Genomic DNA, 27,729 nt, shown 5'->3' with positions numbered 1-27,729 from the left:
AGGATTAATGGCGGCTGTTCCTGCCAAATTGGGGAAGTTGAAATGTATGCAGTTATGCAAATATAACTGGAGATAAAACAGGCAAAGTAGGATCCCTTTTTTCTCACTAGAACCCTCCCTTTTAAGCTATCAAGAATGCAAAAGATATGTGAAATTCTCTGGACCAGATTTCAAACAGCTTCCTCAATCTTGTCAAATTTCACTTCAAAGTGAAACTTGGGATCCACAAAGGGCATAGGGACATGGATTGGGTTGAAAACTGCCAAAGAGTGGTCAGACCATGTCAGGAAGAGAGGAAGGACACTGCCCGTCAGAAATAGCTGCCCAGCTGGCAGTTCCAGCAGTCAGGAAAAATTTCATAATGTTACCGTGCCAGTGTTGTCACTTCTGGGGGCTAGTCCAGGGTCTCCCAAGCTTGAAACTTGAAAACACTGATTTGACAAGAGACTGCCGTGAAACACAAAATAAGACCATTTGTCCTAAGGACAACTCTAACTTACAACATCTTCAAGCCTCTCAAAAGCTACTGTCTGTATACAGTCAGAGTAGCTTTTGCATTAGCCTCAATAGTAGCAAGATCAGGTGTGCTGCAGGATTGTCAATAAGAATCTTGCATCTTATTTTCTTCTGCATTTGTTGTCATATAAATATTAAAAATAAAGTATGTATAGGATACATTAAATCAAATGCTAAGTTTCTTTTGAAATGTCCTAAGCTTCCTATCCTTTCCATAAAAAGCTGATGTTATCTCACACCTGTGTAACTCCCATTAAGATTCAGACATACAAACTTCTCATTCTTCAAAAACAACACAGATTATGCAAAATCTTGTGATCTGACTACAGCCAGTGGGTTTTTAAGGGGCCAATTTTGGAAATAATTGCACCTAAAATAACACAAATAATTGTAAAAAGAAGTTAACTATAAGCGCAGATTCTGTAGAAACCCTCTTTATATATATCACATAGCCCTGTTTATCTCCCTCCATGTAAATGTGTGCTAAGAAAAGATACCACGGAAGGCCAAACCATTCATTCCAGTTAGTAAAACTGTCAAAGTTGAAAGGAAGCAGACTAAGGGCAGGTGGGGAAAAATGGGACAGATTTTTTCCAGCAGATTCAATTTCAGATGTAGGTTTCTGAATGAACTGTTAGGAGAAGGAATTCTTTCATATTGTCTGAGTGTTATTTTATGCCTTCTCTTGTCCCTCCACTTTCTTCCCCAGCCCCCAAGTCAAGAGTTTCTCTCTTTTATAAGGAGAAACAAGGGAAAAAATCAGCCAAGATTGCTAGACTGGTCAAATCTTTTACAACATCAAACTGAGACATAATGATCTTATTTACACATTATGGTTCCACTTCAGGAAATCTTTATCGCATGGTATATCTCTCCATGGTTTCCTTCCCCCTTCTAGCACTAAACAGATGTTACATTTTGGGGGGAGAAACCTAATGCCTTGAACTCATCCTTCTCAGCCAATGTGGTTCTCCACAAGGTATGTCCAAAGCAAATTCACTAAGCAACTCCTCCATAATCCCCTAGTACCACTGGGGAAGGTGCAGTTCAAGCAAACATCCAAGAGAAGTCTTCCTGAATGTAAGGTTGGCACCAGACAAGTTTCACCGGAAGCAACAAATGGGTGTCCTTTATTTCCTTTGAGTTGTCTTTGGCGCTAACCCCATTTCCTCCACCATCCCAGCCTTGATCCTACTGGGAGGAAAAGTCACACAAACCACCAAAGGCAGCAGGCCTTCAGCCTGGGCCCTTGCAGTCACTGATTTGGCTAAAAACTGCTTGGAGCTCAAGTGTTCCTTAGCAAACCTATAAAAAAAGTGGGAACATCTGTGCTCCTGCTGGGATTTGATGTCTCATCGCCAGCCTTTCCACCAGCAGCTCTGCCTTTGATATGAAACACAAAGAAGAAAATACCTGATCTTCTGCCCTCCCCCCAGTTCATTGCTGCTCCCTGCGTCTTTACACCCTGACCTAACGAACATTCCTTCCAGCAAAAAGCAGCTTGCCATGGCTACCTCCCTCAGTGTAAGTCTGCTTACTAATCTCTTAGCAAACACTTGCACAAACCTGAAGACAACTGAAAAAGAAAGCTCCCCCCTCCCTGCACTTTTGCAGAGAGCAGACCAAAAAGCATCTACAGTACAACAGAATCCAGTCACTCGGCTCCTCTAGTTTAAGAAGTATGAAGTTTGGTCTCCTTAATGAGAATTTTAGAAAAGAAATCTTAATCCTGTTTCTCCCTGGTTCCTATTAACCTGCCATCATCCTGCTTTGTTTTGGGTTTTATTATTTCTGGCTGCTGAGACACATGTGACACTGCTTACAGGTATTTGCAAAGGACTCCTTTTATCACAGCAGTGGCACTGGGATGATGTGTCATTTGAAAAGTCCAGCCAGCCTGTCCCATCTGCTCTCAGGAGTAACCTTTCCTTAGGAGCTTAGAAAATCTACTGTTGCAATATAAATAACGACTCTCAACAAATGATCAAAGAAAAATATAAAGCGAATGTTTCACCCCTCCCCCAATGAAATCTCATCTCATTTTTTTTTCAGTCACCCTCTTTCCCAACTTAAAAAAAAAACTGATAACAGAGGAGGGTGAGTAGCCATTCTGCTAATACAAGAAGCTGGGATCTCTGTATGGCAATGGGCCCGACCAAAATGGATCTGCCCTCATCCCCAGAAATGGAAGCTTTCAAAGTGAAGTTCATAATATAGGAAAACATATTGTTTGGATTTTAACTTCTAATATCTACGAATAAACAGAGCATTAAATCAAGCAAAACTGTGACAAGGCCAATATGCACATGGATGATGCCAGTGAGGCATCTCCAGCCCCTTTGTTCACAGCTTAACAAAACTGTGCCGTCACACCACTTTAGCTCAACAGTGCCTGTCGAATGGGCATCAGCAGATCAGCCAATGCCTGTCACATGTAGGGCTGAAAAACTGTTTGAAAGCAAGGCTTTACAGTAGCAGAAGTCTGGTTAGGGAGAGTGAGAAGAAGGATTTTTAAAAAATCATCTAGCAAAGGCCAAAGATGGAAAAACAGCAGAAGTGGGGCAAATGTATAGACACACACTCCCATATACACTCACACACATAAAGGCATGCACACACACCCCCTCTGGCTCACATACAATAATTTGTATATTTTTGCTACTTTTCCCCACACCATGAAAACAAAATCGGCAGGCAATGTGACTCACATATTCTTGCACATTATTTTCACTTATTTCAATCACATAACATACATCTCAAACTTACAAGACTTAGGCTATGATTTTTAATTGGAATTTAGTCCCTTGAAATTCCATGGAAACTTCTTAGCACAACATCTAGGCTTACTTGGCCACACATTCCTTTGTAACAGTGGATCAATGTACTTGCAACTGGGGTATACAAAGCTCTTTTAGTATTTGTCTTCTTTGAATGCAGTAACTGGAAAGAGATTCCATCAAATTTATCACTACTATCCCACTTTAGGAGGGGAAAGAGAGTTGTTATGATCATGACTGCTATTCATTCATAGATTACTTTAAGAAAATCTGTTTTTCCTTCAAAAGAGATATGTTACCAAATAGGAATTAAAAAGTGTGACATGTTGAAATCTTCTTAATCTGAGGGAACCCTCTCTCCCTGAGAAGGAATCAGTGAAATGATCCATTTGCTTCAGTGCCCTAGAAATCTTGACAGAAAAACATCTCTGTCTCTATTTCAGCCCATGACCCTAACTATCATACTCCCTAAGACATCACAGCCTTACTTTAGAGTCCATAGGACTGTGCTGCTAAATTAATCCGACAATGTTTCCTTGGCATGCCATAATTACATAGAGACCGTCTCTCACTAGTTTTGTTTTTATCGGTGCTGAAGGAGAAAAGGGGCCGAGAGATAGACAGATGCTCATACGCTACAGCTACAGTCACACTACTTATATAACACAGAGTATAGTGCCATTTTAAAAGAGAAAGACTTTAGTAGTCTTGTGCAGAAGCTCAACTTTGGGCTAGAATTTTCCCCATACAATAACAATCTTCCTATTCTCTGATACCTCTCCCTTCCTTGCATTGTTTCTTTCAAAAGTTCATAGGAGGTACCACAAAACTTTGGCTGTGATCTAATTAAGGCTGACCACTCCTCTTTAGGCATCCGATCCCATTAAGCTTGAGGAGTTCATCCACCACTGAACCAGATCTTAGCAACGCTGCCTGGTCCAGGGAACCTAAGCGAGTACCTTTGAGTCCCCCAGCATCTTTTCAGAAGTGCTGCCTGCATCCCCTACTATTAAGACCTAAAAGATTTAGCACTGATGCGCCTATCTCCCCCTTCCTCTTAACGCATACACACATTTCCACCCCTTGCCGCTAAAGTTGAAAAGCTTCTCTCTCTGTGTGTCTTTCACTCTGCTGCTGTCAGTTTGCTGCCTGCACTTTAGCTGTCTCTTTCCCAGTCGCTACCCTGTCAGTTTCTGGCCTGCCAATTTCAACTTGAAGCTTGACTGGGTTGATTTGATGCAAATACCTCGAGGGAAAACCCTGAAACTGATGAACAGTTATGTCAAGTCGATTTTGCACCATCGGGAAAAGGTAACCTCTGCGAGAGAGAGAGAAAAAAACAACAAGGTTAAAGAGACAAGGGCTTTTTCACGTGTAACGCCACCGCTGCCGCGCCTCTCGTCCGCTGTTTACCATCCCTCAGAAATTGTAACTGTCAGAATTAGTCCTAATTGCAGATGCGAAAGCTGCCATTATAATAAAAACAGAGGCAGCGCAAGGCATTAAATGCAGCCGCCTAATTTGTGAGACTACTGAAAAGGTAGAGTAAATGAATATTTCATTACTTTAATTACCAGGGACTACTCTTTTCTTGCTGCCTTATGATAAGTGTTGCTGGAACTAACAAACATCTACTAAAACATAAAGTGCAATAATAGGATAGTTTGTCAGGAGGGCAGCTTGAAAATACTAGCAGGAAAGGGGGTGGCCAGGTCAAAGAAAGTGGGGCAGGGATTAAGAAGATCCTAATGGTGTCACTGGGGTTTGGTTTCGCTCAAGATTTTTGCAGGAGTTGGAAACTCCTGTTTACAAAAGAAAGAAAAGAAAAAATCTGCCTAGCAAAGAGGCAAATAATCAGGCAATGAAAAAAAATGAAAAAATGAGCTGAAAAAAGCGATAACATTGGGACAAGATAGAAATTTCAGCCCTGTTTGTTTTTCTGTCTATCTATCCATAGAATATATTTCTTCTCAAAGTTTGCAAACTCTTGCCAAAATCCAGCCAAGGTCCCTTTTAGAGAAATATGTCATTGGGATTTGGTCACCTTTCTAGTTGGAAAGGGAAACTAGAAAGCAGTTTGCACATGCTAACACACACACATGGCCAGGGGGAATCAAATGAGGTGTTCACAACCAAGCACCAGGCTCTATTGGGGAGAGAAAAGTGGGCCGGGAGAAGATTAGAAGCTCTGAAATTATTAGAGCAAAGGTAGGACATTCTTCTGCAGCAAAATCAGGGCCAGACTGGGAAGGAGGGCAGGGGCACATCTATGCTGCAGAAGGAATACTGTTTGGCACCACTTGAACTGCCATGGCTCAATGCTATGGAATTCTAGGAGTTGTAGTTTCACAAGGTATTTGGCCTTCACTGCCAAAGAAGGCTGGTGCCTTGCCAACTACAGCTCCCATGATTCCATGGTACTGAGCCATGGCAGTTAAAGTAGTGTACATTCATTCTGCAGTGTAGATGCGTGTGCGCGCACACACACAAATACACATCAGTATCTCCCTGGAAACGTCAATCTCAGGTGAAGGCGAGAGCAGGGTCTGGGAGAGACTGTGGGGAGATGGGGGAGGGGAGAGGGTGTTGGATGGAGGTGGCGGAGACTGGATGAAGCCAGCCAGGGTCTGCATTTATCACTCTGTCCCAGAGGAGGTGTTTGTTCGACACCACAGCTTGACAGCACCGAGAAAGAGACAGAAAACCATACACACACAGCCCTAGCAAAGCATCCTACTGACACACATCCTTTGTGGCTCACACTTGAGTCAAAACGCCCCACCCAGCTGCATCTGCACTGTAGCATTAATGCAGTTTGGCACCAATTTAACTGCCACGGCTTAATGCTATGGAATCATGGGAGTAGTAGATGGACAAGGTCTTTAGTAATATTTTCCAAAGAGCCAAACCAAATCGCAACTCTCAGGATTCCACAGAATTGAGCCATGGTGGCTAAAGTGGGGTCAAACTGCATTGATTCCAGTGTAGATACATCCTCTGTCTTTCTCTACTGCTCACAAACCTTTAACCTCCACTAGGTTTCTTTTTTCCTTGGAGAGACAGAACAAGGTTTGAAAGAGTCCATTCAGCCATACCACTGAAGTGGGCAACAGGAAAGTAGCCATTTTGAGTGGCCACCAACTGGAGAGGTTACTGGGAAAAAGAAGGGGCGGGGCTAAAAGGCTTCTTCATTTTTACTGGCCCTCTTCCCCATCAATCAGAACTGTGGCTCTGGCAGGATCACCTCGCTTGAATCAGTAACTTACTTCGGCCTGTTTTTCTGTCGGGCATGTGCAGTTGAGGGTTTGATTTTCCTTCCAATTCCACTGAGTGAAATTCTCGTTTTCTCTCCATTGGTTTGCTGCTATAACACTGCAGGCTGAGGGGCCTGCGTTTTAGGCCTAAGGGTCCAGCTACACTGTAGAATTAGTGCACTTTGGCATCACTTGAACTGCCATGGCTCACTGCAGTGGGAGTTTGAGCCGTCTCTGCCAAAGAGTGCTGGTGCCTCACCAAACTGCAGCTCCCAGGATTCCACAGCATTGAGCCCAGGGAGTTAATGGCATCAAATTGCATTATTTCAACAGTGTAGATGCTCCCACTGAGGTAATACACCTATCTCTGCATCTACCTTGAATTTATTGAGTGCATTTATTGGGTTTTCCTACATGATGAAACATCCCAAAATATGTCAAAGATGAAGATCAAACCTAATTTCAGCAATAGATATCAGTTCACTTCAGTATTTGGGACTGGATGCAACCATGCTTTCTGGCTCCACTCATCTGTAGAATGAATGCAGTCTGGCTCCACTTTAACTGCCATGGCTCAATGCTATGGAATCCTGGGATTTGTAGTTTGGTGATGCACCAGAACTCTGGCAAAGAAGAACACAAAAGACCTTCTGAAACCACAACTCCAAGATTCCATAGCATTAAGCGGAGGCAGTTCAAGTGGCATCTAACTGCATTCATTCCACAGTGTAGATCAGGCATGGGCGAACTTCGGCCCTCAAGGTGTTTCGGACTTCAACTCCCACAATTCCTAACAGCCTACCAGCTGTTAGGAATTGTGGGAGTTAACGATCAAAACACTTGGAAGGCCAAAGTTTGACCATGAATAGAGTAGATGCATCCCTAGGCTTATCTATCCAGAAGTCACTGTAACTGGTAAACAAAACCCTAAAACCTCTTAAATCTATGGTTCCCTGTGAATCTGGTTTGTATGTTGCATTTCTACTTGTTCGCTTTTCACATACAAAATATGAAAAAGAAAAAAAACACTAAGGCCAGGAAGAACCAGTGTGGCATAGTGGTTTGAATGTGGACTAGGGCTCTGGAGATCAGAGTTTAACTTGAAGACACACAATAAGAAAATCCCGAACATGTATTTGCCCGATAGATTTGTCTGCACCTGAGTAGGTAGGTTTCTGAATAATAATAATAATAATAATAATAATAATAATAATAATAATAATAATAATAATAATAATAGAAAAGCCACAATAGATCCCAAACAGATCTAGGAAAAGTAAATTTTGAACTACTACTCTGTTTCAAAGTAGTTCAAATCTGGATACTGCTAAGGCAGAGTAAGAGCAACTTAGACTTCAAAAAAATTGCTTGAAAGGTACCTAAGTACTGCCTAGGAGGAGGAAAAAGATTGGAGATCCTCACAGATGAAAGAGGGGAAGGCAGTTCCTTGCTCAGCCATGAAAACCTATAAAGAGACCTTGAGCAAGACACACTCTCTCAGCCTCTGAGGAAGGCACCGGTTTGCTTTGGTCAGAAATGACTTGAAGGCACACAGCAATGCAGTTCAAACTGCATTATATGGCAATGCAGATCCAGCCACAGCCAAGGAGATCTTGTTCTGGGTTCCTTTTTCCTTGCTTCAGGCTTTGCCAAGCATTCATCCCTTGTGTGGGAGGGAGGGATGGAGATCCTGGGAGTTTTAGTTTCATAAGGTCTTTAGCCTCCTCTGCCAAAGAGGGTACCAAACGACAACTCCCGGGATTCCACAGCATTGAGCCATGGCAGTTCAAGTGGTGTCAATACGCATTAATTCTGCAGCGAAGATGCAGCCCGTTATTTCTCTTTCCCTCCGCTTATTCCAATAATAAAGAGGATACAGACTTCCAAAAATATTGGCATAATAGCTTGCGAAGTTGTCTCACACCCACCGAATGACACTTGGTGTGTGTGTTTTATATATATAAAAAAAAAGCATCCGGAGAGATGGAAGGCAGCAATGGATTGGATAGACGTCGAGGAAGAACCAATACGCTTCAGTTAAAGTTTCCTTACAAACCCAAAAAGAAGTGTCCAGTTCCCCTTAGACAACATTTAATGTTCTGATCCTCCCCCCTTTTCTCTAAACGATTGATAAAAATCGAACAACGCTCCTAATTCAGAGTCATAACGGATTCTCTTCCAGTCCCCGCTTCCCTGCAGGTGAGGACTTCCCCCCTCTGCCTTTGAAGAAGAAGACGCCGTGTAAATGCCCCTTCCCCGCCCGCTCCCACGTGGAAACACTTCTCGCTTCCCGCGGGGATCATTTACATTCCTGGACTTCGAGGGAAGGTAGAGAAGCGCCTGTTTTTTATGGACGTGTTTATATATTAGGAAACGCTTTCCTGCCGCTCCAGCAGAGCGCCTCCGCAGCGCCGCGTCTCTCCGGAGTCACTCCGGAGCGACTGCTTCTCCAAAGGGAGTTGCGCGGATGCGGCGTCTCTCTTTACCGCGGCGGAGTTAGGAGCGCCAAAGGAGGAGCGGGAAGAGAAAGAAGCAAAGTTAAACTTCGCTTTGGCCCCCACCGACCGCACCTAGGCCCCATCTATACTGACCCTTTAATGCAGTTCGAAGTTAACTTCAAACTAAGGCAGCTAGGCAGTAAACTCCCACGAAAGCGCCCGAAAGAAAGCCCTTATTGCGCATCAGTGCGCGTCTGTGATTCGTGCCACCCCCATCCGGGCATCAAACGGGTTCCAGGATTTCCCATGGAACCATCTGCGCAGCGCAATGCTGGTTGGAAACTGCATTAAATAGTCAGTGTAGATCGGCCACTCCGGTTTTCAGCGCGATCCGGTCCTGGCTCGGCAAGGGACGGTGCCAGACTCAATTAGATCACAAATGGGATCAGTTTAATACGGTGACCCTGAACCGGGCTTTCCAACAAGTCTCCCACAAGAGCTTTTGCATTTTTCATCTACTCTGTGCCCCCCAAGCCCCCATCCCCTCTTTCCAAAGCAATCCCGCCTGCTCGGTCATTCATAGAAAATAACATAAAACATAATTATGGGATGATTTGGCAGTTGACGTCCCTGCCAAGAGAAGTGCCAGAGCCCAGCAATGCGCGGCTGGCTACTCCGGAGTGGAAGCGAGGAAGGCTTAAGAGAAAACCGCGGGCTGTGTGTGTGTGTGTGTGTTTGTGCGTGTGTGAATGACACGAAAGGGCTCTGCCCCATCTCTCCTAAGCATCCTTCACTCGCATCCGATCCAGAAAGGGGGGGGGGGGACACTTTTGTAAAAAGGCTGCCTCCAGCCGGAAAAAGCAAGAAATAAACGGCACTCTATACCAGCCCCCTCTCTTTCTTGCTCTTTCTCTCTTTATACATATATATGTGCACGCGTACACCCATCCATCTATCTGTGACAAAAGGAGCCTGCCAAGTTGACACGCGGGTAACAACATCGCAAACACCTTTAATTCTGTCACGTCTCATAGCCTTTGCTTTCTCACACGTTCCTGGCGGTTCTAGCGTTGGCACCTACGGGGTTTCTTCCTTTTTGTGAGTGGATGTGGGTCCCCCCTCCTCCCAAGGATGGAAAGAGAGACACCCTGAGAAAAGCGATATTAAAGGAAAGTTGGCGGGGGAGAAGGAAGGGAAGAGCTTACTGAAGCTCCACGCGTGGTAGGAGCTAACCCAAATTTTAAACTAGTGCGATTTCCTTCCACGCTCACGAATCGTTTGGGTATAGAAGTGAGAGAATGTTGGAGTAGTGTCCTATTTGGAAGAAGCACGGCTCTCAACCACCACTGAAATTAATGAGATTTTAAATCACCACCATACCCGACTTTAGGAGGCAATCCACAGCCCCACTTTTGGAAACCTGGATGAGAAAACCAGTGGTGGGTTTCCTCATTCAACAGACTCGCCTTCCAAGGGACCTTTGTCTTTCTGATCCAAAGGACATAAACACCTGGAGTGGAGAAAAGGGCCACATTTGGATGTGTTGCTGGTTTTGCCCAATCAGGCCTAAAATTGAATTAACTGCTAGTTTTGCCCTGGTGTTTTGAAGGCAGTGCCCCAACCTCACATTCAACTTCTTGCAATACCTCTGGATGCATAAACTTCGCTCTCTCTTCCTCTTTCTGTCTTTCTCAAATACATACACACAATTATGTTCAGGCATTACAGAAGAACCTTAACAGAATGCCTTGAGCACAGGCAAGCTGATCAGATGAAGGCAATGGGGCTGCACGCAAAGCGTCAACCCCCCCCCCCCCTCCTTCCCTTAGTAGGTTAATATCACAGCTGCCTGGTAAGCCTTGATCCCCTACCTCACTCAACAAAAGCTCCCCCTCTTTTTTTGGAAACAGGCTCCTACTTCGCTTCCCCCAGCCCCTTAACTCACCCGCCTCAATGTTCAAGCTGCTTACTAAAGTCAGTCTGCCTAAGTCCTCCATAGAAGTCTTAGGAATGGGCTCCCCAAAAAGTGGGTGGCAAGGTTGGCGGAGAGAGAAGGTGTAGAGATAATCTCCTTTTCAAGGGGTGAAAATCAGGAATCTGTGTCACATGCTTCTCTCTAGCATCTAGCTGTGTGCGCTTAGTTTGGGAAGAGGAAGATCTGTCAGAGCTGCTGCAGGAAAAACGAGCTGGGACTTCACATTGTTCCAGCATTCCCTTTCTTAAATTTCCTTTAGCACTTTTAATCTAACTGCTGATGGAGATGAGGGTTGTTACAATCTCAAAAAACAAGGCACACACTGAAGAGAAAACCACGGGGTTTTGAAAAAATGACAGTTCGGAAGAAGAGAAATAGTATACTCGAAAACTTGTCACTTAAGATTTCTCCAGGAGCTTGGCTATTCCAAGCCTAGCAATCACATATTCCTTTCTCTCCCCCACCCCACCACGCCGCATCTTAAAAAAAAACTTGTTACAAATGGAAGCAAAGAAGAACACAGGCAAAATTTGACAGCTCTGCCTGAAAGGGCTTAAATACTTTTCTGTAAGCAGGATCTAGTTATAAATAAACGCTCTCTTCTTGTGTGCACGCGTGTGCGTCTGTGGAGAGAGGACGCAAATAGAAGCTCAGAAAATTAGAACTTGGTTAAGAACAATAAGCATCCTGCAATGTAAATAAGAGGAATCAGAAATTATTTCCCCTTCCCGACCCATTCCATGAGACAGCATTAAAAAGTAAGAGGTAACAGCAGTTAAGGGGAAAGGTAAGCCAAGGTAGCAGGTCTGTTTTATTTTCTGTTGTGAAGGGCCAAGTGACAGCCCCCTTTCCAAATAAACCCCACTTCTGAGCCTGATCTACCAACATCAGGAACCATTATAACATCTCACGGAACCATCTCCTTTGGCTGATCCTAATTGCTTCACATCACTATCTTCATATAGAATAGATTTCACGGGGAAATCTGATTGTAGCACCAGAAAGCATTATTGGGTCAACTGTTGAGTAGACCTTACTTCACAGTAACCGAGTTAACAGACTTGTGGATTTACATAGGAGTGTAACTACAGACAAGGGCAAAATGAAGGTGTTGGCCCCCAAAATAAGAATTGTGCCTCCCAGTTATACTGTTTCTTCAATCCCCAAACTTCTAGTTTTAACTGAAATCATCAGACATAGTTTACGCATTCCAAGAAAAAGAGATGGGCAAAGTTAGACACAGGCACCAAGTGGAAGAGGTCTGGATGTGGGTGATTTTCAGTACTTTACTGTCTGCAGGGATGGAAATTCATGTCCTGAAGGAAATATTCATTGGGAGAGGCAGGATTCTTATTTGAGGGGAGATAATCTTATTACCCCCCCCCCCCTTTTCTGGCTGTACTTGGAAAGCACTAAGCAGGTTCTATTTATTTTCACAACCTGTTTTAAAAGGGAGCAAATATGATTCACTAGCTTCTTGGAGCAGAGATGCCTTATGGATTATTTAAACTATCCAAAAAAGATGAGTTAAGTATGGTTAGCATCCCATCCCGAACACGTTTCCTTACCAGTTGCTTGCTGCCTGGTGAAGTGTTTAAGCCTGCAAACTGGAATGAAAGGCCGTTTAAGATGGTTTTACTCAGAAAAAAAGACCCACTGAATCGCTCCTGGGTTTAGGACGCATGGGATCACACTATTCACACTGTTAAGTGGGGATAAATCCCAGTGAACTCTGTGGGACTTACTTCTCAGTAAGCAGGCTGGGATCAAACCATGGCTCCCTTCAGTGAATTCAGGCGTGTCCTTAATGATCACGATTTGCTGCTTAATCCCACTCTCCTGCGATTAGGAAGGGTTTATCACTCTCTAAACTGATGTCAAAAACCCACCTAGAGATGGGCATTGATTTCAAAGCCATGCCACCGGACCAGGCAACCTGACGGATATATTAACACTGAATGCACCAGCATCTCCATCCCAAATCTGCTAAGCACCACTGGACAGTTAGTACTCCGAAGTAAGTCTGTGATCCTGTAACACCAAGCCCTCACCTCGCCAGCAAGGAGACCCTAATAAGACAGTAGTCCAAACCCAGTTTCAGCGTCAAGGATAGAAACATCGGATGGGATAAGAATCCCACTTCAAAGCCTTTGAGCAGGTTTTTGACCAATAAATCACGAGGAGGAGGCAATGAGTTTTCAAGTGAGCTTTTCTCCTCCCCAGAGGATGCTCGAGAAGGCATGGAGAAGGATGTTTAAATAACCCCACAAGCAAGCAGAATTTTGAAAGGCAGGGTGAAGGAGAAGGAGAAAATGAGGAAGGAATGAAGGAATGAAGGAATGAAGGAATGAAGGAAGGAAGGAAGGAGAAGAAGGAGAAGGAGAAGGAGAAGGAGAAGGAGAAGGAGGAGGGAAGATTAACCACTGCTTTCCTTGGGATAGTTTAAACCATTAGTTCTCAACCTGTGGCTCCCCAGATGTTTTGGCCTTCAACTTCCAGAAATCCTAACAGCTGGTAAACTGGCTGGGATTTCTGGGAGTTGTAGGCCAAAACACCTGGGGACTCAGAGGTTGAGAATCACTGGCTTAGACAATCCCACAAGTAGAAGTTTGAAAAGCTCAAAAGCTGGGTAGGGTCAGACGCAAAGGAAGAGGGCGAGAAGATGGAAGAGAAGGAGAAAAAGGCGGCAGCAGGCCAGACTGACACACTGCCTCTCTTGGGATGGTACATGGGTTAGGAAGCAGGCCTTCAGAGGATGCTGGAAGTCCAGACCCGGCCTAGGCCAAAGGTCGGTGGCCCTGCCTCCTAAGTGTCCCCTTCTCAAACCTGGTCCCCGACTCAAATGGGGGTGGGAGGTGAAGAGGCGTGGGCTCCCTCCCTGCCCCTCTCCCCTTTAAGTGTGATCAGCGGCGAGTGGCCACGAATAGTACCCGCATGCCATCTTGTAACACTATCTGCCTGTCAGGAGAGCGACGGCTGGGGCAGCTATATAAGGCTTGTAACCAGGGGAAGCCCAACAAACAGCCACAAACACCTCAGCTATTTGATTCAGCCTCCACCCTTCTGGCTTCCCTTCTTCTTCTTCTTCTTCTTCCTCCTCCTCCTCTTTCTTCCTTCCTTATTTCTTTCTTTCCTTCTCTCCTCCTCCTCCCTTTCCTCACCGTCTCCTCTCTCTCTCTCTTTTCTCTCTCTTTTCATCTTGGCTTTCTGTTGCAGAATGCAAATCTAGCCTGCCGGCGGGTGAATGGACTGAATTGTGATTAAGAAGAAGAAGAGCTCTTTTCTTTGTTCTCCCCTCAGGGGATGTTTACTGGGAGAGACACAGCGGATCAGATATGAAAGGCATTCAGGTCAGCATTGATGTGAGCGAAAGTGAAATCATACCTAAGGCATTCAAAAGACCGCCGTGTCAGGGGTTCAGCTAACGGTGCATCGACTCTGTGCCTCTCTGTCTCTGTCTCTCTCTCTCTCTGTGAGCCTCTCTCTCTCTGCTTTCCTCGTAGACACACGAAAATAATAACACAAAATAATAATAATAAAAATGATAAAAAAACACTTTAAAAGGGGGACTGTCCAAAAACAGGGCGTGTGGTTTATTTATTTGTAAAGCACCCAATATTTCTTTTCCCTGGAAAGTTCTCTCTGTGTATTTTACAAACCCTAAACCCTACATACTAGAAACTTGGGGAATAAATCATATTTATTTCTCCTCTCTCTCTCTCTCTCTCTTCCAACACGCCCAGGGGATGTTTTGCAAATTTATTTCCAGGTGGAAGGGAAGAAGGTCTCTCCATTCATTCATCCATCCATCCATCCCTGCCTCTCCCTCCTCCTCCTCCTTCTTCAGCGTGTAATGTGAAACCTCTCTTTCCTTGGCGACTCCATATGGGCTCTATAGGGCTGCGTTAGACATCTAATTGATATGACTGGAGCAGAGAGGAGGCAAGCCAGGCTAACCCACGCAGCCTGACAGACACGCGTGGATGAGGGACAGATATAGCCCAACACATCTGGCTCATAGGAATAAGTATCATTGAAACAGAGACTTGGGCCCTTCCACACAGCCATATAACCCAGAATATCAAGGCAGAAAAATCCCACAATATCTGCTTTGAACTGGGTTATCTGAGTCCACACTGCCATATATCCTAGTTCAAAGTGGGATTTTCTGCCTTGATATTCTGTATTATATAGCTGTGGGGAAGGGCCCTTGGAAGAAGCCACAAGGGTCATCCAGTCTAACCCCTTGGCAGGCAAGAATTAGAGAGAGAGAAACTGCCATTGACCCTACATTAAGATATGGGGAAGGGGGTGAGAACCTGGAAGGGCATTAAATTTGAGAATTTGGGGAATGAAGCCATCAAACACTCAATTTTCTCCCCAACAATAATGACTGAGAGAGAAGTATTTTGGAGTGTACTTCTGTGAAGTTTCTAAAGGCAGAGACACTTTGCTGAAAGCAATGCTGATAGCTGCACTGTTAGTTGTAAATATGTACCTATATAATTAACACGAACAGATAAACACCCTGACACTAACACAAACAAACACACACACACACACCCCTTTGGGAAGTCTTTCTGAGGGCCCTTCCACACACCCATATAACCCAGAATATCAGGGCAGAAAATCCCACCATATCTGCTTTGAACTGAGTTATTTGAGTCCACACTGCCATATATTCCAGTTCAAAGCAGAAAATGTGGGATTCTATTCAGCTGTGTGGAAGAGGCCTGAGCCCAGCAAGGTTTCTTTCCTGGAAAGTCTGCCTCCTGACCAAGGAAGAAGTTGAGGCCTGAGGGAGTTCAAATTGGGTTTATAAAACATAATGTAAAGGGAAATAATAATAATAATAATAATAATAATAATAATAATAATAATAATAATAATAATAATAATGGGAGGGGGGAATGTCACATTGAAAAATCATGTTTTTCCCCCCAGAAAAGTGTGACAGTTATCAAGTATTTTCTCCCTTGGAAAATACCAAAACACTTTATCTCCCCATTTTCTTTCTGGGCAACATTTCCTGCTGCCTGGCTGTTTCCCTCTGAGATTTCCCCCTCTTAAGGGCCCTTCCACACAACACTATATCCCAGAATATCAAGGCAGAAAATCCCACAATATCTGCTTTGAACTGCTCTGAATCCACACTCAGATATAGTGGGATTTTCTGCCTTGAAGTTCTGGGATGTAGGTCTGTGTGGAAGGATCCTAAGAAGACAAGGAAAGAGAGAAGGACTTGTGAGAAGGACAGCATTATATGGACACAGACACGAAGCCCATGACAAAGGGGCAAACATTATCTTGGGGTCTAATTTAGGGGAACGACGGTAGCCATTTCCCTGAGGCTGAAGGAACCCCTTCTTGGGGTGCCAAAGAGCGTCTAATTTAGGAGGACTGTCGGCAGCCATTTCCCTGAGGCTGAGGGAGGGAGGTGTGGGAAGACGAGCACCTTTCCTGGCCTGAGGGGAAAGGCCTGAGGGGAATCATCACTTCAGAGGGAGAGAGGAACTGACTCTTCCACTCCTGAGGGAATCGTCTCCTCCATCTCTAACCCCTTGGTGTGGCTGTTTGTTTGTTTGTATGTGTTTATTTCGTTGTAAACGGATTCCAGAGAGCGGCCTCTCCTCCACAGGCTTTGAGGGAGGAACGTGAGGGAAAGTTTGGGAAGCCGTTGAGGGGAGAGGGTGGGGGAGGGGCGCGCGCGCTCCCTCTTTCTCGCGCGCGCTCCCCAACCCCCCCCCCCCCACACACACACACACACCATCTCTCTCTCGAGACAGAGTTTCCCGCCCAACGGACGAAGGAAGGAAAGGAAGGGAGAAGCAGCGCGTCCACCTTGGCAGCGGAGGGAGGGGGAGAAGGGAGGTGGAAGAGCCCCTTGTTGGCTGTTCCGGGCACCTCCCTCGGGTCCTCGGGTCCCACTTCTTGCATGTATCTCAATACGGATTTGTGTTTGTGTGTGTTTAGCCTGAAGAGAAAACAAGACGCTCGTAAAACTATTTCCCTTTTTGACTTATGAGTGAAACTGACTAGCTTCAAGCCCTCTGCCCAGGAAATCAAACTGCTTATTTTATTTATAAGAAGCAAGGGGATGATGGGGATCTTATTTATCTTTTTCTAATTTCTGTCTCCCATCCTCCCCCTCCCCTCAGATATCTCACACTCCATCCTCTCGACGACAAACAACTCCCAAAATGTCCTGGGTTCAAATCCTCTCCCTTTTTCTTTTACCCTCGGGGACTCGTTTTATTTCCACGCGTGGAAAACCTGGGACCTTTTTGTCACGTGTGGAATGAGGCTCCCAGTGTCGTTTAAGCGGGACCCAAAAGGACCCGGATGAATAGTCGCTGGGGAGCCAAGAAGGGAGCGGATAATGGGGATTCAGGGAGAGCAGGCGCCCTTCCACACAGCCATATAACCCGGAATATCAAGGCAGGGAATCCCACAATATCTGCTTTGACCTGGGCTATCTGAGTCCACACTGCCATATATTCCAGTTCAAAGCAGACAATGTGGGATTTTATTCAGCTGTGTGGAAGGGGCCAAGAAGACTTTTAAAAACCAAATCAATTAGGGGAGCCAGGAAAGAAGGGGAGAATGGGGAGGATAGTGATTCGGAAGAGAATGGGAGATATTTTTAAAAACCCAAAATAAATCAGGTGGTGATGGGGAGCCAGCAAGAGAAGGCGAGTTGTGACAAAAATGGGGAGCCTTACACACTATCGAGATTCCTTACACACAATCCGGATTCCTTATACACAATCCGGATTCCTTACACGTTATCCTGATTCCTTACACACTATCCGGATTCCTTACACATTTTCCTGATTCCTTACACACAATTCGGATTCCTTGGACACAATTCGGATTCCTTGGACACAATCCGGATTCCTTGCACACAATCCATATTCCTTACACATTATCCGGATTGCTTACACACAATGCAGATTCCTTACACACAATCCGAATTCCTTACACACTATCCGGATTCCTTACACACAATTTAGATTCTTTACACACTATCCAGTTTCCTTACACACAATGCAGGTTCCTTGCACACAATCCGGATTCCTTACACACAATTCAGATTCCTTACACACAATACTGCTTCCTTACACACAATCCGGATTCCTTACACACAATCCGGATTCCTTACACACAATCCGGATTCCTTATACATAATCCGGATTCCTTGGACACAATCCGGATTCTTTACACACTATCCAGATTCCTTACACACAGTGCAGATTCTTTGCACACAATCCGGATTCCTTGCACACAATCCGGATTCCTTGTACACAATCCAGATTCCTTACACAACATCTAGATTCATTACACAGTATCCAGATTCCTTACACACAATCCGGATTCCTTGTAAACAATCCAGATTCCTTACACAATATCTAGATTTATTACACAGTATCCAGATTCCTTACACACAATCCAGATTCTTTATATACAATGCAGATTCCTTACACACAGTGCAGATCCCTTGCACACAATCCGGATTCCTTACACACAATCCGGATTCCTTACACACAGTCCAGATTATCTAAATCAGCAGCTCCTGAAAGTGGGTTTTTAATTCATGTTCTATCAAGGACTTTTCTTTGAAGAAGAGAAGGGAGAGAAGAGGCTTCTTTCTTTGCCCCAAAAGATTTGGTTCCTCCTTGCAAAAGAAAACAGCCCCAGCCTCTTCATTCCCCATCGTCTCCATCACTTTCACCCGACCATTGCCACTAGCAGCGGGGACTTTTCCTCTGTGGATGATGGTGATGGTGATGGTAGAGAAGAGGAGGGGGTGACGATAAGGGGGAAAGAGACCCCAGCCAAGGGGAGGCTTGCCTCCATCTCCCAGGAGCAGTGCTTCCATGCAAAGCAAGTCAGGCGGCTGGGAATCATCTGACTAGACTTTCCTGAAAAACTGACAGTTTTCCTGGGCTGTTGAGGGGGCTCCTGGAAGCCCCCCGAAAGAGGCAGACAGACAGAGAGCCCACCTCTCTTTCCCTTCTGTTCCAAGCCACCTACCCAAATCCTGTCCCTACAGGGTCCACACATACCGGCTCCAGCCTCCCCTCCTTGCTTTCCCATCAGCTTCAAAAACAACAACTCTGGACAAATCCGAAGCAGCATCTTCGCTTCAAATTGGCGACATCAATCCTTAAAAAACCTCCCAAATAATCTCGCAATGCCATGCAATGTTCCCTCCTGGAAAATATCTGCTCTGAGAATTTCCATTTGTATTTTAAAAGAGAGAGAGAGAGACCTCAAAGCAACACAAATAAATAAAGTTGTCTCACTATCTAGTTTCTTCTCTTGCCAATTTTGGGCAGCCTTTTATTATTATTTTATTGTTTGCCTTTCTCCCTCAAGCCATAAACATTTACATTCTCCTGCGACCCTGAATTTGGTTTTTTTTTTTAATGTTTTTGGATTAGTACCTTTCTGTGTCATGTTATCAGGGGGAAACACAACCTCCGTAAAGTGACATCTTTTCTAGGAATCTAGAAGAATATAGTACCATCTTTTCCAGGAATCCAAAAGAATTGGGGGAGAACACACACACACACACACACATATATGTTCTCCCTCATTTTTTGATTCCTAGAAAATATGTCACTTTATGTTTTTCCCTGACATATACACACACACTTTCGCTGTTCAGATAAATCCCCACAAATTCCCAAAGGGCCCAAATACATGTTTGGAGAAACAGAGATGAAAAGGGGAGGGAATGAAACAGAAACAGACTTTAGATCCATCTGTCTACCTGCCCCTCGAAAAAGCAAGCATTTATCATTTCAAAAAGAAGACCACAATCACTGCAGATTTCTACTTATTTTTCTATATCTTTTTAATTCTAAAACTGAGTAGGTTTGGAGAGAGATAATAAAAATAATGAAATACCCCTCACTCACCCTCAGTCTGCAACCCAGGTTTTGGGGGGCTCCTGAGACTTTGGCAGAAGTTTGCAAAGGCTGAAAGACAGACAGGGCAAAACTTTGGGGTCTGTGAAACAGACACAGCAACATTTGGGGATCCCTGATGCTTTCTAGGCCCTCTAACCTCCCCACATATATTGGAGCATATCAGAGGAGCAGAAGAAATATTATTTCTGATTATTTTGCCCCCTCTAATAGTGCCAGTTTCCTGAATGTATCGCATGCATTATTATCATCCATCTCTCTTTCTCTCTCTCTCTTGCTCTGGCTGAACAAACTGTTAGGCGGAAACATGGACGGTCTAGATATACACGCAGATATTTACCACACCGCAGTGGACAAGCTTTAAGGAGATAAGCTAACAGTCTTACCATACAAACACACACACACACACACACATCCAAGAAAGATAAGGAAGGAGGATTAAAGTACACCATCTTTCTCTCCAACACTCCACTCTTAAATAAGAAGAAAGCCTGGCCTGAAAGATCAACCCATTTGTTCTTTACACAGAGGAAGGGCTGTTTAACAGAAAGAGGGCACAGCAGAGCTGGCACAAAGGTTCATCTTTTTTACCTTTTGGGAAAACATGGAAAAGGAGGATTTGGAGGGCTGGGAGAGCCCTACCACCAGGATTCATTTAGAACCAAGCGATACAATTATAATTATAATAATGAAATCCAGACGAGGAGAGAGACATCTTCGATGCCATGTCAATAAATTCTAAAATAACAGTGAAGGGTGGAAAGACTTTCTTTCCAAAGACCACCTTAACTTTTGACAGGCAAGACGCAAAAGAGAAGTCAGATGCTGGGAAGTGACTCTCTGGAGTTGTTTTAATTTCTATTTCTGGTTTCTGTTTGTTTGCCTTTCTGGAAAGAACCCTAAAACCGAGCGAGGAGATCAAAGGCAACACCACGACAAGGGATGGAGGGAAAGAGGGGGGGGGGGGAGACACCAAGGAGTGTGACTTACTTAACCCAGCGTTTTCTGCCTGAAAGTCTTCTATCACTCCCCCATATGGCTCGACACCTCCACAACCGCCAAGCATTTTTGCACAACAACCTCTCCGGCCAAGGCTTCCCAAAAAAGCATTTGTTTGGAGCTAGGCTTGCTTTGTGTGTGTGTGTTTTATTTACTTCTCCACCCCCCCCCCCTTGTTGTTCCAGCTGGGAAGAAACCGGTTCAGATTCACACAAGGAAGCTCTCCAATCCGCTTGGAGATCTCTCTCCTCTCCTCACCCCTTTGCCCTAGTCTCTCTCTCTCTCTTGAAAGAGGGAGGAAAGTTGCTCGAAGTGGGGCCGAGAGAAAGTCCACTTCGGAGCGTGCGAGGCGTGGGGCTCAGTGTAATTGGAGGGGGGAGAAAGTTGGGCTTGATTGGGGCAAAGGGGAAAGGAAGAAAGGCAACTGAACAGAGACACAGATCAAAAGCTGCCGGATCCGAATTAGCACACAAGTTCCTAGCGCTCTTGGTAATCCCCCAATACACACACACACCAATTCCTCCCCGAGTGGGCAACCCCAGGGCCACCGGGACTCAATCCGGACCCGACTCCGAAGCCGGCGGAGGAAGGCCAGTTCCGGGGCGAAGACGCGCTCGGCCCTCCCAGCCGCCCCTCCGAGGAAGGGCTCTTCCGCCAGTTCCGCTCCCGGTTTCTCACGCTGCCCCTCCACCCCACCCCCTCCTTCCCTCCCTCCCTCCTTCCCTCCTGGCTTTTCCCAGAGCCTGGCCAAGCGCTTTGGGGTTTTCCTCCCTGCCTGACCGCTATTTCTCTCCTCCCTCCTCCCTGCTTTTAAACAGAGCTGGGAAAGAAGCGCGCGCTCTCTCTCTCTTTCTAAAACAACATAAACCCACACCTCCTTTCCTTCACCCCCCCTCCTCCGCAAACTCTGTTTGATACAAGGAAGGAAAGACCACCGGAAGGTTTCTCCCCCTTTCTTTGACACAAGGAAAGGAGAGTCCGAGGAGAGAGAAAGGCCCACCGGACAGTTTCGAAAGCACTCCCCTCTCTCACTCACTCCCTTTCTTTTTCTCTTTCTCGCTCACACATTAAGCCCGGCGCGCACTTTTCTCCTCTGCCTTTGCCTTGCTTGCTTTGCCTGGGTCTTGTGAGAAAGAGAGCGAGAGAGAGGGAGAAGAAAAGCTTGGCTTGGCTGGGAGGCGACTGTGGCGAGAGGAGGCAGCGATCAAAGACAAACAAGAGAAGGAGAGAGACGAGGCGGTGGAGCCAGGGGAAGGAGGGAGGGGGCTCCATGGGGCACCTAACGGGGCTTCCTGGGCGAGCGGACCGTTAGTTCCCTCGCCTTCCGGGCAAAAACTTTCAGAGTCGTACCTAGGAGAAGGCGAGGGGGGCGTCCTTTCCTTCACTGCTCCAACCCCCTCCCTTGCTTCCTTCCTTCCTTCCTTCCTTCCTTCCTTCCTTCCTTCCTTCCTTCCTTCCTTCCTTCCTTCCTTCCTTCCTTCCTTCCTTCCTCCCGGAAGGAATCTGCTCCCAACTCTCCCTAAGAAGCCCTTGGATCCGTTTTCCTTCCGTCTCTTCCCACTTTGATGGGACTTCAATGAAGGAAACCGGGAGGGGCGCGGAAGACGGTGGAGGGGGGCATAAAAAGAGAGGAAAGAAGAGAAGGTGGTGTAAAAGGAATATGGTAAACAAGGAGGGTGGTAGAGAATAGAAACGCCACAGTTTTCCTGACACTCACTTTCTCCTGCCTTGAACTCTCTCTGCTCTCCAGAAACACACAACAAGCAGGCAGATCCCCCCTCCTCCTCCTCCGGTCTCTCTCTCTCTTTTCCCTCTCGGTGGATCTTTTTTCTCCTCCGCCACAGCTTGGAAATCCCTTCCTTCCCCAAGCCTCCCCCCCCCCCCCCGGTATACAGACCCCTTCGCCCCTTGCTCGTTCTCCTTCCAAACCCACCCTCCTTTCTCCCTCCCCACCCCCTTTCCTGGGTCCTCTTTCCCTCTCGGAGCAAAGTCGCTGGGACCAAAATGTGAAAAGAAGCGAACGAAAGAGAAAGAAACAAAGTTTGACGGCGGCTTCCCCCCTACTCCCCCAGCCACCACCGCCCCCTCCGCTTTTCCGCTCCCGCTTACCGTTTTTCCTTCTGGGGTTGGCTTGCTTTCGCCTCTTACACCTGGGGCCATCCGCCATGATCTGCTGCTTCATTGATAAGCGGGGATCAGATGGCAGTTCGCATGGGCTCGGCGGCGGCGCCTGGCTTCAGCCTCAGCAGCAGCAGCAGCACGCAGGCTCTATGGAGCAACCAAACACAGGCACCGGGTGGGCATGGCGGAGTCCCGTTCAAACGCAGGGCGCCAAAGGAGCCGCAGCAGAAGCAGAAGGAGGAGGAGGAGGAGGAGGGGGAAAGCCAGGAGGCGGATGGCAGACCAGTTGGGCTTGAGACCCCAACCCCAAGCCTTGCCTCCCTTGGAAGCGCACCGGCCACCTGGGCGACCCATCCAGCGCTCCTCTTTCGGCCTCCTCTCCCTCCTCCTTTGCTTAAGCTCCCCCCCAACCCACCCCCACCCTATTTTCCAGTGATTTCTCTCGTCTCTCCCTCCACCGGGGAAGGAGATAGAGACACACATGACATCTTTCAAGTGACTCATGACCCTCGGGTTTCATTTTGCGCTTTGTTTGGGGCGCTTCCCTCCCCCCTTCCTTTAATGGGGTTCTTTTGAAAAACAAACAAGGGCCGTTTGACTCAAGCGCCTGGGAGGGTTTGGTTTGGCTCCGGAAAGTCCTGGGGAGCTCACCGACACAAGAAGCAGAAGCAAGCGCATCTTTCTTCTCTCTCGTTTTCTCTCTCTCCCATTCTCTCTTTTCATTTTCATTATCTCTCATTCTCTCCCCCCCCCTCTCTCTTTTTTTTGAAAGTGCGTGGCTACCAGCTGATAAGAACCACAGAAGAACAGGGCGATTTGCCTTGATCTCCCCCTCCGTTTAAAGTCATGCTGGCAACCTCAAACCTTTCTTCGCCTCTCCTCCTCCCTGGATGACATCTTGGACTGGAGAAGGGGTTAACAGAGGAAAAAGAGAAGCAGAGAGAGATTGAGAGAGACGTTTTGAACCCCTCTCAGGAGACTTTCTGCCTAGGTGATCTCATCTATTTGTGTTTTATTTTGTGGCGAACGGGAGCAACTTCTCGCTTGCCCGGCTTTGGGGTCTGGGCTGTCAAAATGGAAGGGGGGGGGGGAGGAAGAGGGGAGAGAATGGGATTAGAGTCCCCACCATGCCAGGTCTGGAAAGAGAGACTGTCGCTTTAAAACATATTTAAATACATTCACCCTATTAGCACCGCTATCTGCTGGAACTTGGTGGCTTCTTTGTGGGTGGGGAGTGGGTGGGTGGGTGTAAACCGGGGGGGGGGGGCGACGCTTATAAAAGATATAACAGATGCAAACGGCAAAAAGAAGGGACGATTAACCCTTGCTCTCCTGCGCCGAGGGCATCCACCGCTTTTGTCTGGCCCTTCTTTTGATTTCTCTCCTCCGGAGGCCATCCAGCCGTGGATCCTGAAAGCACGGTGTGTCCACCGCTTCTTCCCTGTGCTTTTTCGCGACAGGGAAACCCGCGGCGAGAAAACACGGGCTGCCCCCCAAAATCTTTCTTTACAAACCCTGTTTGTGTTTGGTGGCACAGAGAGACACTTTCCTCCTCCTGTTGTTGTTTCCCTATGAACTTTACATGCTTTTAAAAAAAGGAATAATTAAACTCTTCAAGTTCTCCAAAGAGTTTGGCTAAAAGGACTCTAGTTGGGCAGGTAAGGCGAGGACTGTGGGTCAAATTCTGCTCTCTCTAAACTCATCCCAAACAGGAGTAAAGAGCCAAACCTTCCCAGTTTAGGTTTGCTGCAGACTCCCAACTCCCAGGAGAGTTTGCAAATATCTCAAGTTAAAACACCCGCACACAAACACACACTCCAAAATCTAGCAGGAAGCCACCAAGCATTCCAAACAACCATCTGCCCTTTTGAAAAATCTCTGGGCTGAATGGCGAAATCTTGTCAGAACATCCCCGTTCATGGTTCCCACTATCTGTGTCCTCTTTCAGATTCAGTGTGATGTGTTTTCCCCCCTTCATTGAGAAATCCGGGAACGTCCAAAAAGTTTCCTTCCTCCCAGTTTCCTGCTTTCTTTACCTTTTTTATTTGGCTTTCTTTATCTTTCTGCAAGCGAGTTTTAAAACAAGTTCCAGTCACTACTTTCACTTCTGGCTGAGGATCCCAGAAGCTGAGATGTTCACCTCACCCAGCCTCAGAAGGAAAGCAAGAAAAGCAAGAAATGAAACTGCCTAGGCAGGCAGTTTCAACTGTAAACTTTCTTCTTTGCAGGAATAACAATAATAATAGTAATAGTAATAATAATAATAGCAATAATAGTAATAATGATGATAATAATAATATGATGTTTGTTTGGGTGGTGAAAATGCTTTTTTTAAAAAGGCTCCAGTTAAAACATGACTACCCAGTGGTGTTGTTCTTGTTCACAGCTTGAAAATCATTAACAGGTAAGTGCAAACTTTAAGATGTGTAAATGGGAATCCGAGCGGACTGCTGGTTCAAAACCGAAGCGAAGAACTGGAAAGAAGAACGTTTCACTTTCCTGGTGGAAATTGCAAGACATGTAATATTTTAAAGGTTGGAAATATATACCTTTTCTACCTGCTTAGCCAGGTAAACTGTCTGGGAAAAAAAAACTCCAGGTAAAGAACATTTGGAAAGGAGAAGGAATTGCTTCTGGACTGTGACCCCAAAGTGAATGGAGGAAAAATCCAAAGTTGTTTCCCCTAACATCACACCACTTCCTTCCCAGCTACAAACAAGGAAAACCAGAGCCGAGCCAGCAATTGTTTTAAAAGAGGGAAAGAGAAACAGAGAGGGAAGGAAAAGAGGGAAGGAAAGGCGGAACAATACTAAGTAAGATAGAAAAAGAAGAGAAAATATATAAGGGAACGTACCTGCGAAGTCTTGTTTGTAGTTTTGGCCAGCAATGGAGAGAAGAAGAAGCATGAAAAAGCCGCGGAGTGGAGGAAGGAGGAAAAAAAGGGGGGATGTTCAAGGAGATGTGTGTAGCTGTCGGAGGGGGAGGAAGGATGGCTCGCCAGCCTCGCCAAGAGTTTGTCGGAAGAGGGACCGTTATTCCTGCCGGGCAGGTTGGGACTGATCTCTTCTTTCTGCCACTCCAGGAAACACCAACCTGGGGACGGACTGACGTGTTACGCCTCTTCTAATGACATTTTTTTCTTTCTCTTTTCTGGAGGAGAGAGAGGAGAGGAGAGGACCCTGAAACACACGCCACCTATCTTTGTGGGGAGGGATAATTGGAGAGCACCAAACGTGAGCATCATGTGGAAACGTGATCGCCAAGTTTCTCTCTGGGAAGAGAAGAAAAAAAAGGAGGAGGAGGAAGGATCTGGGATAGATTATACCTTGAAGTCCCCGCAAACGCTTTAGTGGAAGAAATGAAATTCCACCTCCCTCTTTCCTCCCTCCCTCCCTGCGAATTTCCCTCCCTCTTTCCACCCTCCTTCCTTCCCTGGCCTGCCTCTCTCTCTCTCTCTCCCTCTCTCTCCCTCTCCTTTCCTCCCTCCCTAACCATGAAGTCTTTGGCATCATTATCCTCTCCACTAAATCCTACTGGATGCGAGGCGGAAAACGGGGAACACCATTCACAGAGCTCGCCGCCACTCCAAAGGGAAGAAAGTTACAAGAGGCTATGCCATTGCCTGCCTCTTATCCCTGCCTCGACCTCATCTCCGCAGAACAACCCAGGCCTCCCAAAAAATGCAAGCCAAACGCTAGCCTCCTTCGCCCTCGCCCCTCAATACCTGGGTCCCATTGCCCATTCCCAGAGCGTAAAGGACAGGAAACCAGTTAACTGGGGAGCAGGGAGAAAAAGGATGGAGCCAAAGATAACCGGTTTTCTTTGAACTCCTAACAGGGAAGCCCTTTCATTTCTGGAAAGACACACAGAGAGAAATATTTCTCGACCTAATTTTGGGTGGCTATCTGAGCGGAAGCAACTTGAGGGGAGTCTGAGGACATCTGCCTTGAATTGCTGGGATGGATTTGCAGCCACTTAAAGGTGCAAAGCCATCAAAGCACATTAAAGGCAGATGCATTTAGGTACTGTGTTGTCGAAGGCTTTCATGGCCGGCATCACTGGGTTGCTGTGAGTTTTCCGGCTTGTATGGCTATGTTCCAGAAGCATTCTCTCCTGACCTTTCGCCCACATCTATTGAAGGCATCCTCACAGGTTGTTGAGGTCTGTTGGAAGCTAGGCAAGGGAGGTTTATATCTGTGGAAGTACCAGGGTGGGAGAAAGAACTCTTGTCTGTTGGAGGCAATTGTGAATGTTTACATTAATCACCTTGATTAGCATTGAAAAGGCTTGCACTTTCAAAAGCCTAGCTGATTCCTGCCTGGGGGAATCCTTTGTTGGGAGGTGTTAGCTGGCCCTGGTTTTTTCATTTCTGGAATTCTCCTGTTTTCAGAGTGTTGCTCTTTATGTATTTTCCTGATTTTAGAGTTTTTTTAAAATACTGGTAGCCAGATTTTGTTCATTTTCATGGTTTCCTCCTTACTGTTGAAATAGTCCACATGCATGTGGATTTCAAGAGAGGAAATCCCCTATTTAGTATTTAGTGGATGCATTATTATTATTATTATTACCATCACCATCATCATCATTTGGTTAAATTTTTTTCTGGGGTGGAAGGAAGATTTTGGCATTTCTCCCCCTTGTGTTTACAGAGACTTAAGACTATGGTAGTACTTTAATTCTTTGCAATCTGCCTTCATTTGCTCTGAGGAATTTGCA

General features: G+C 46.0%; 1 protein-coding gene across 7 annotated transcripts in view; it reads right to left on the bottom strand.

Moving 5' to 3' along the window:
- Positions 1-26,359, bottom strand: part of zeb2 (zinc finger E-box binding homeobox 2) — a 186,433-nt gene extending 160,074 nt beyond the window's left edge. For 2 of the 7 annotated variants that reach the window (XM_062966567.1, XM_062966581.1), the window contains exons 1-2: positions 25,868-26,358; positions 23,002-23,160 (exon numbers count right to left, since the gene is read on the bottom strand). In XM_062966567.1, coding sequence (XP_062822637.1) covers positions 23,002-23,074 — 73 coding nt within the window. In that variant the 5' untranslated portion in view covers positions 23,075-23,160; positions 25,868-26,358. Of the gene's footprint in view, positions 1-19,884; positions 20,843-20,883; positions 21,390-23,001; positions 23,383-25,867 lie in introns of those variants that run through there. The other 5 variants (XM_062966538.1, XM_062966548.1, XM_062966560.1 and 2 more) reach the window with 5 other exon arrangements.
- Positions 26,360-27,729: the final 1,370 nt, after the last annotated feature.

Source organism: Anolis carolinensis, chromosome 1, assembly GCF_035594765.1.
Source record: "Anolis carolinensis isolate JA03-04 chromosome 1, rAnoCar3.1.pri, whole genome shotgun sequence".
In the NCBI taxonomy this organism is placed as follows: Eukaryota; Metazoa; Chordata; class Lepidosauria; order Squamata; family Dactyloidae; genus Anolis; species Anolis carolinensis.
This window is presented reverse-complemented; position numbering and strand designations above follow the sequence as displayed.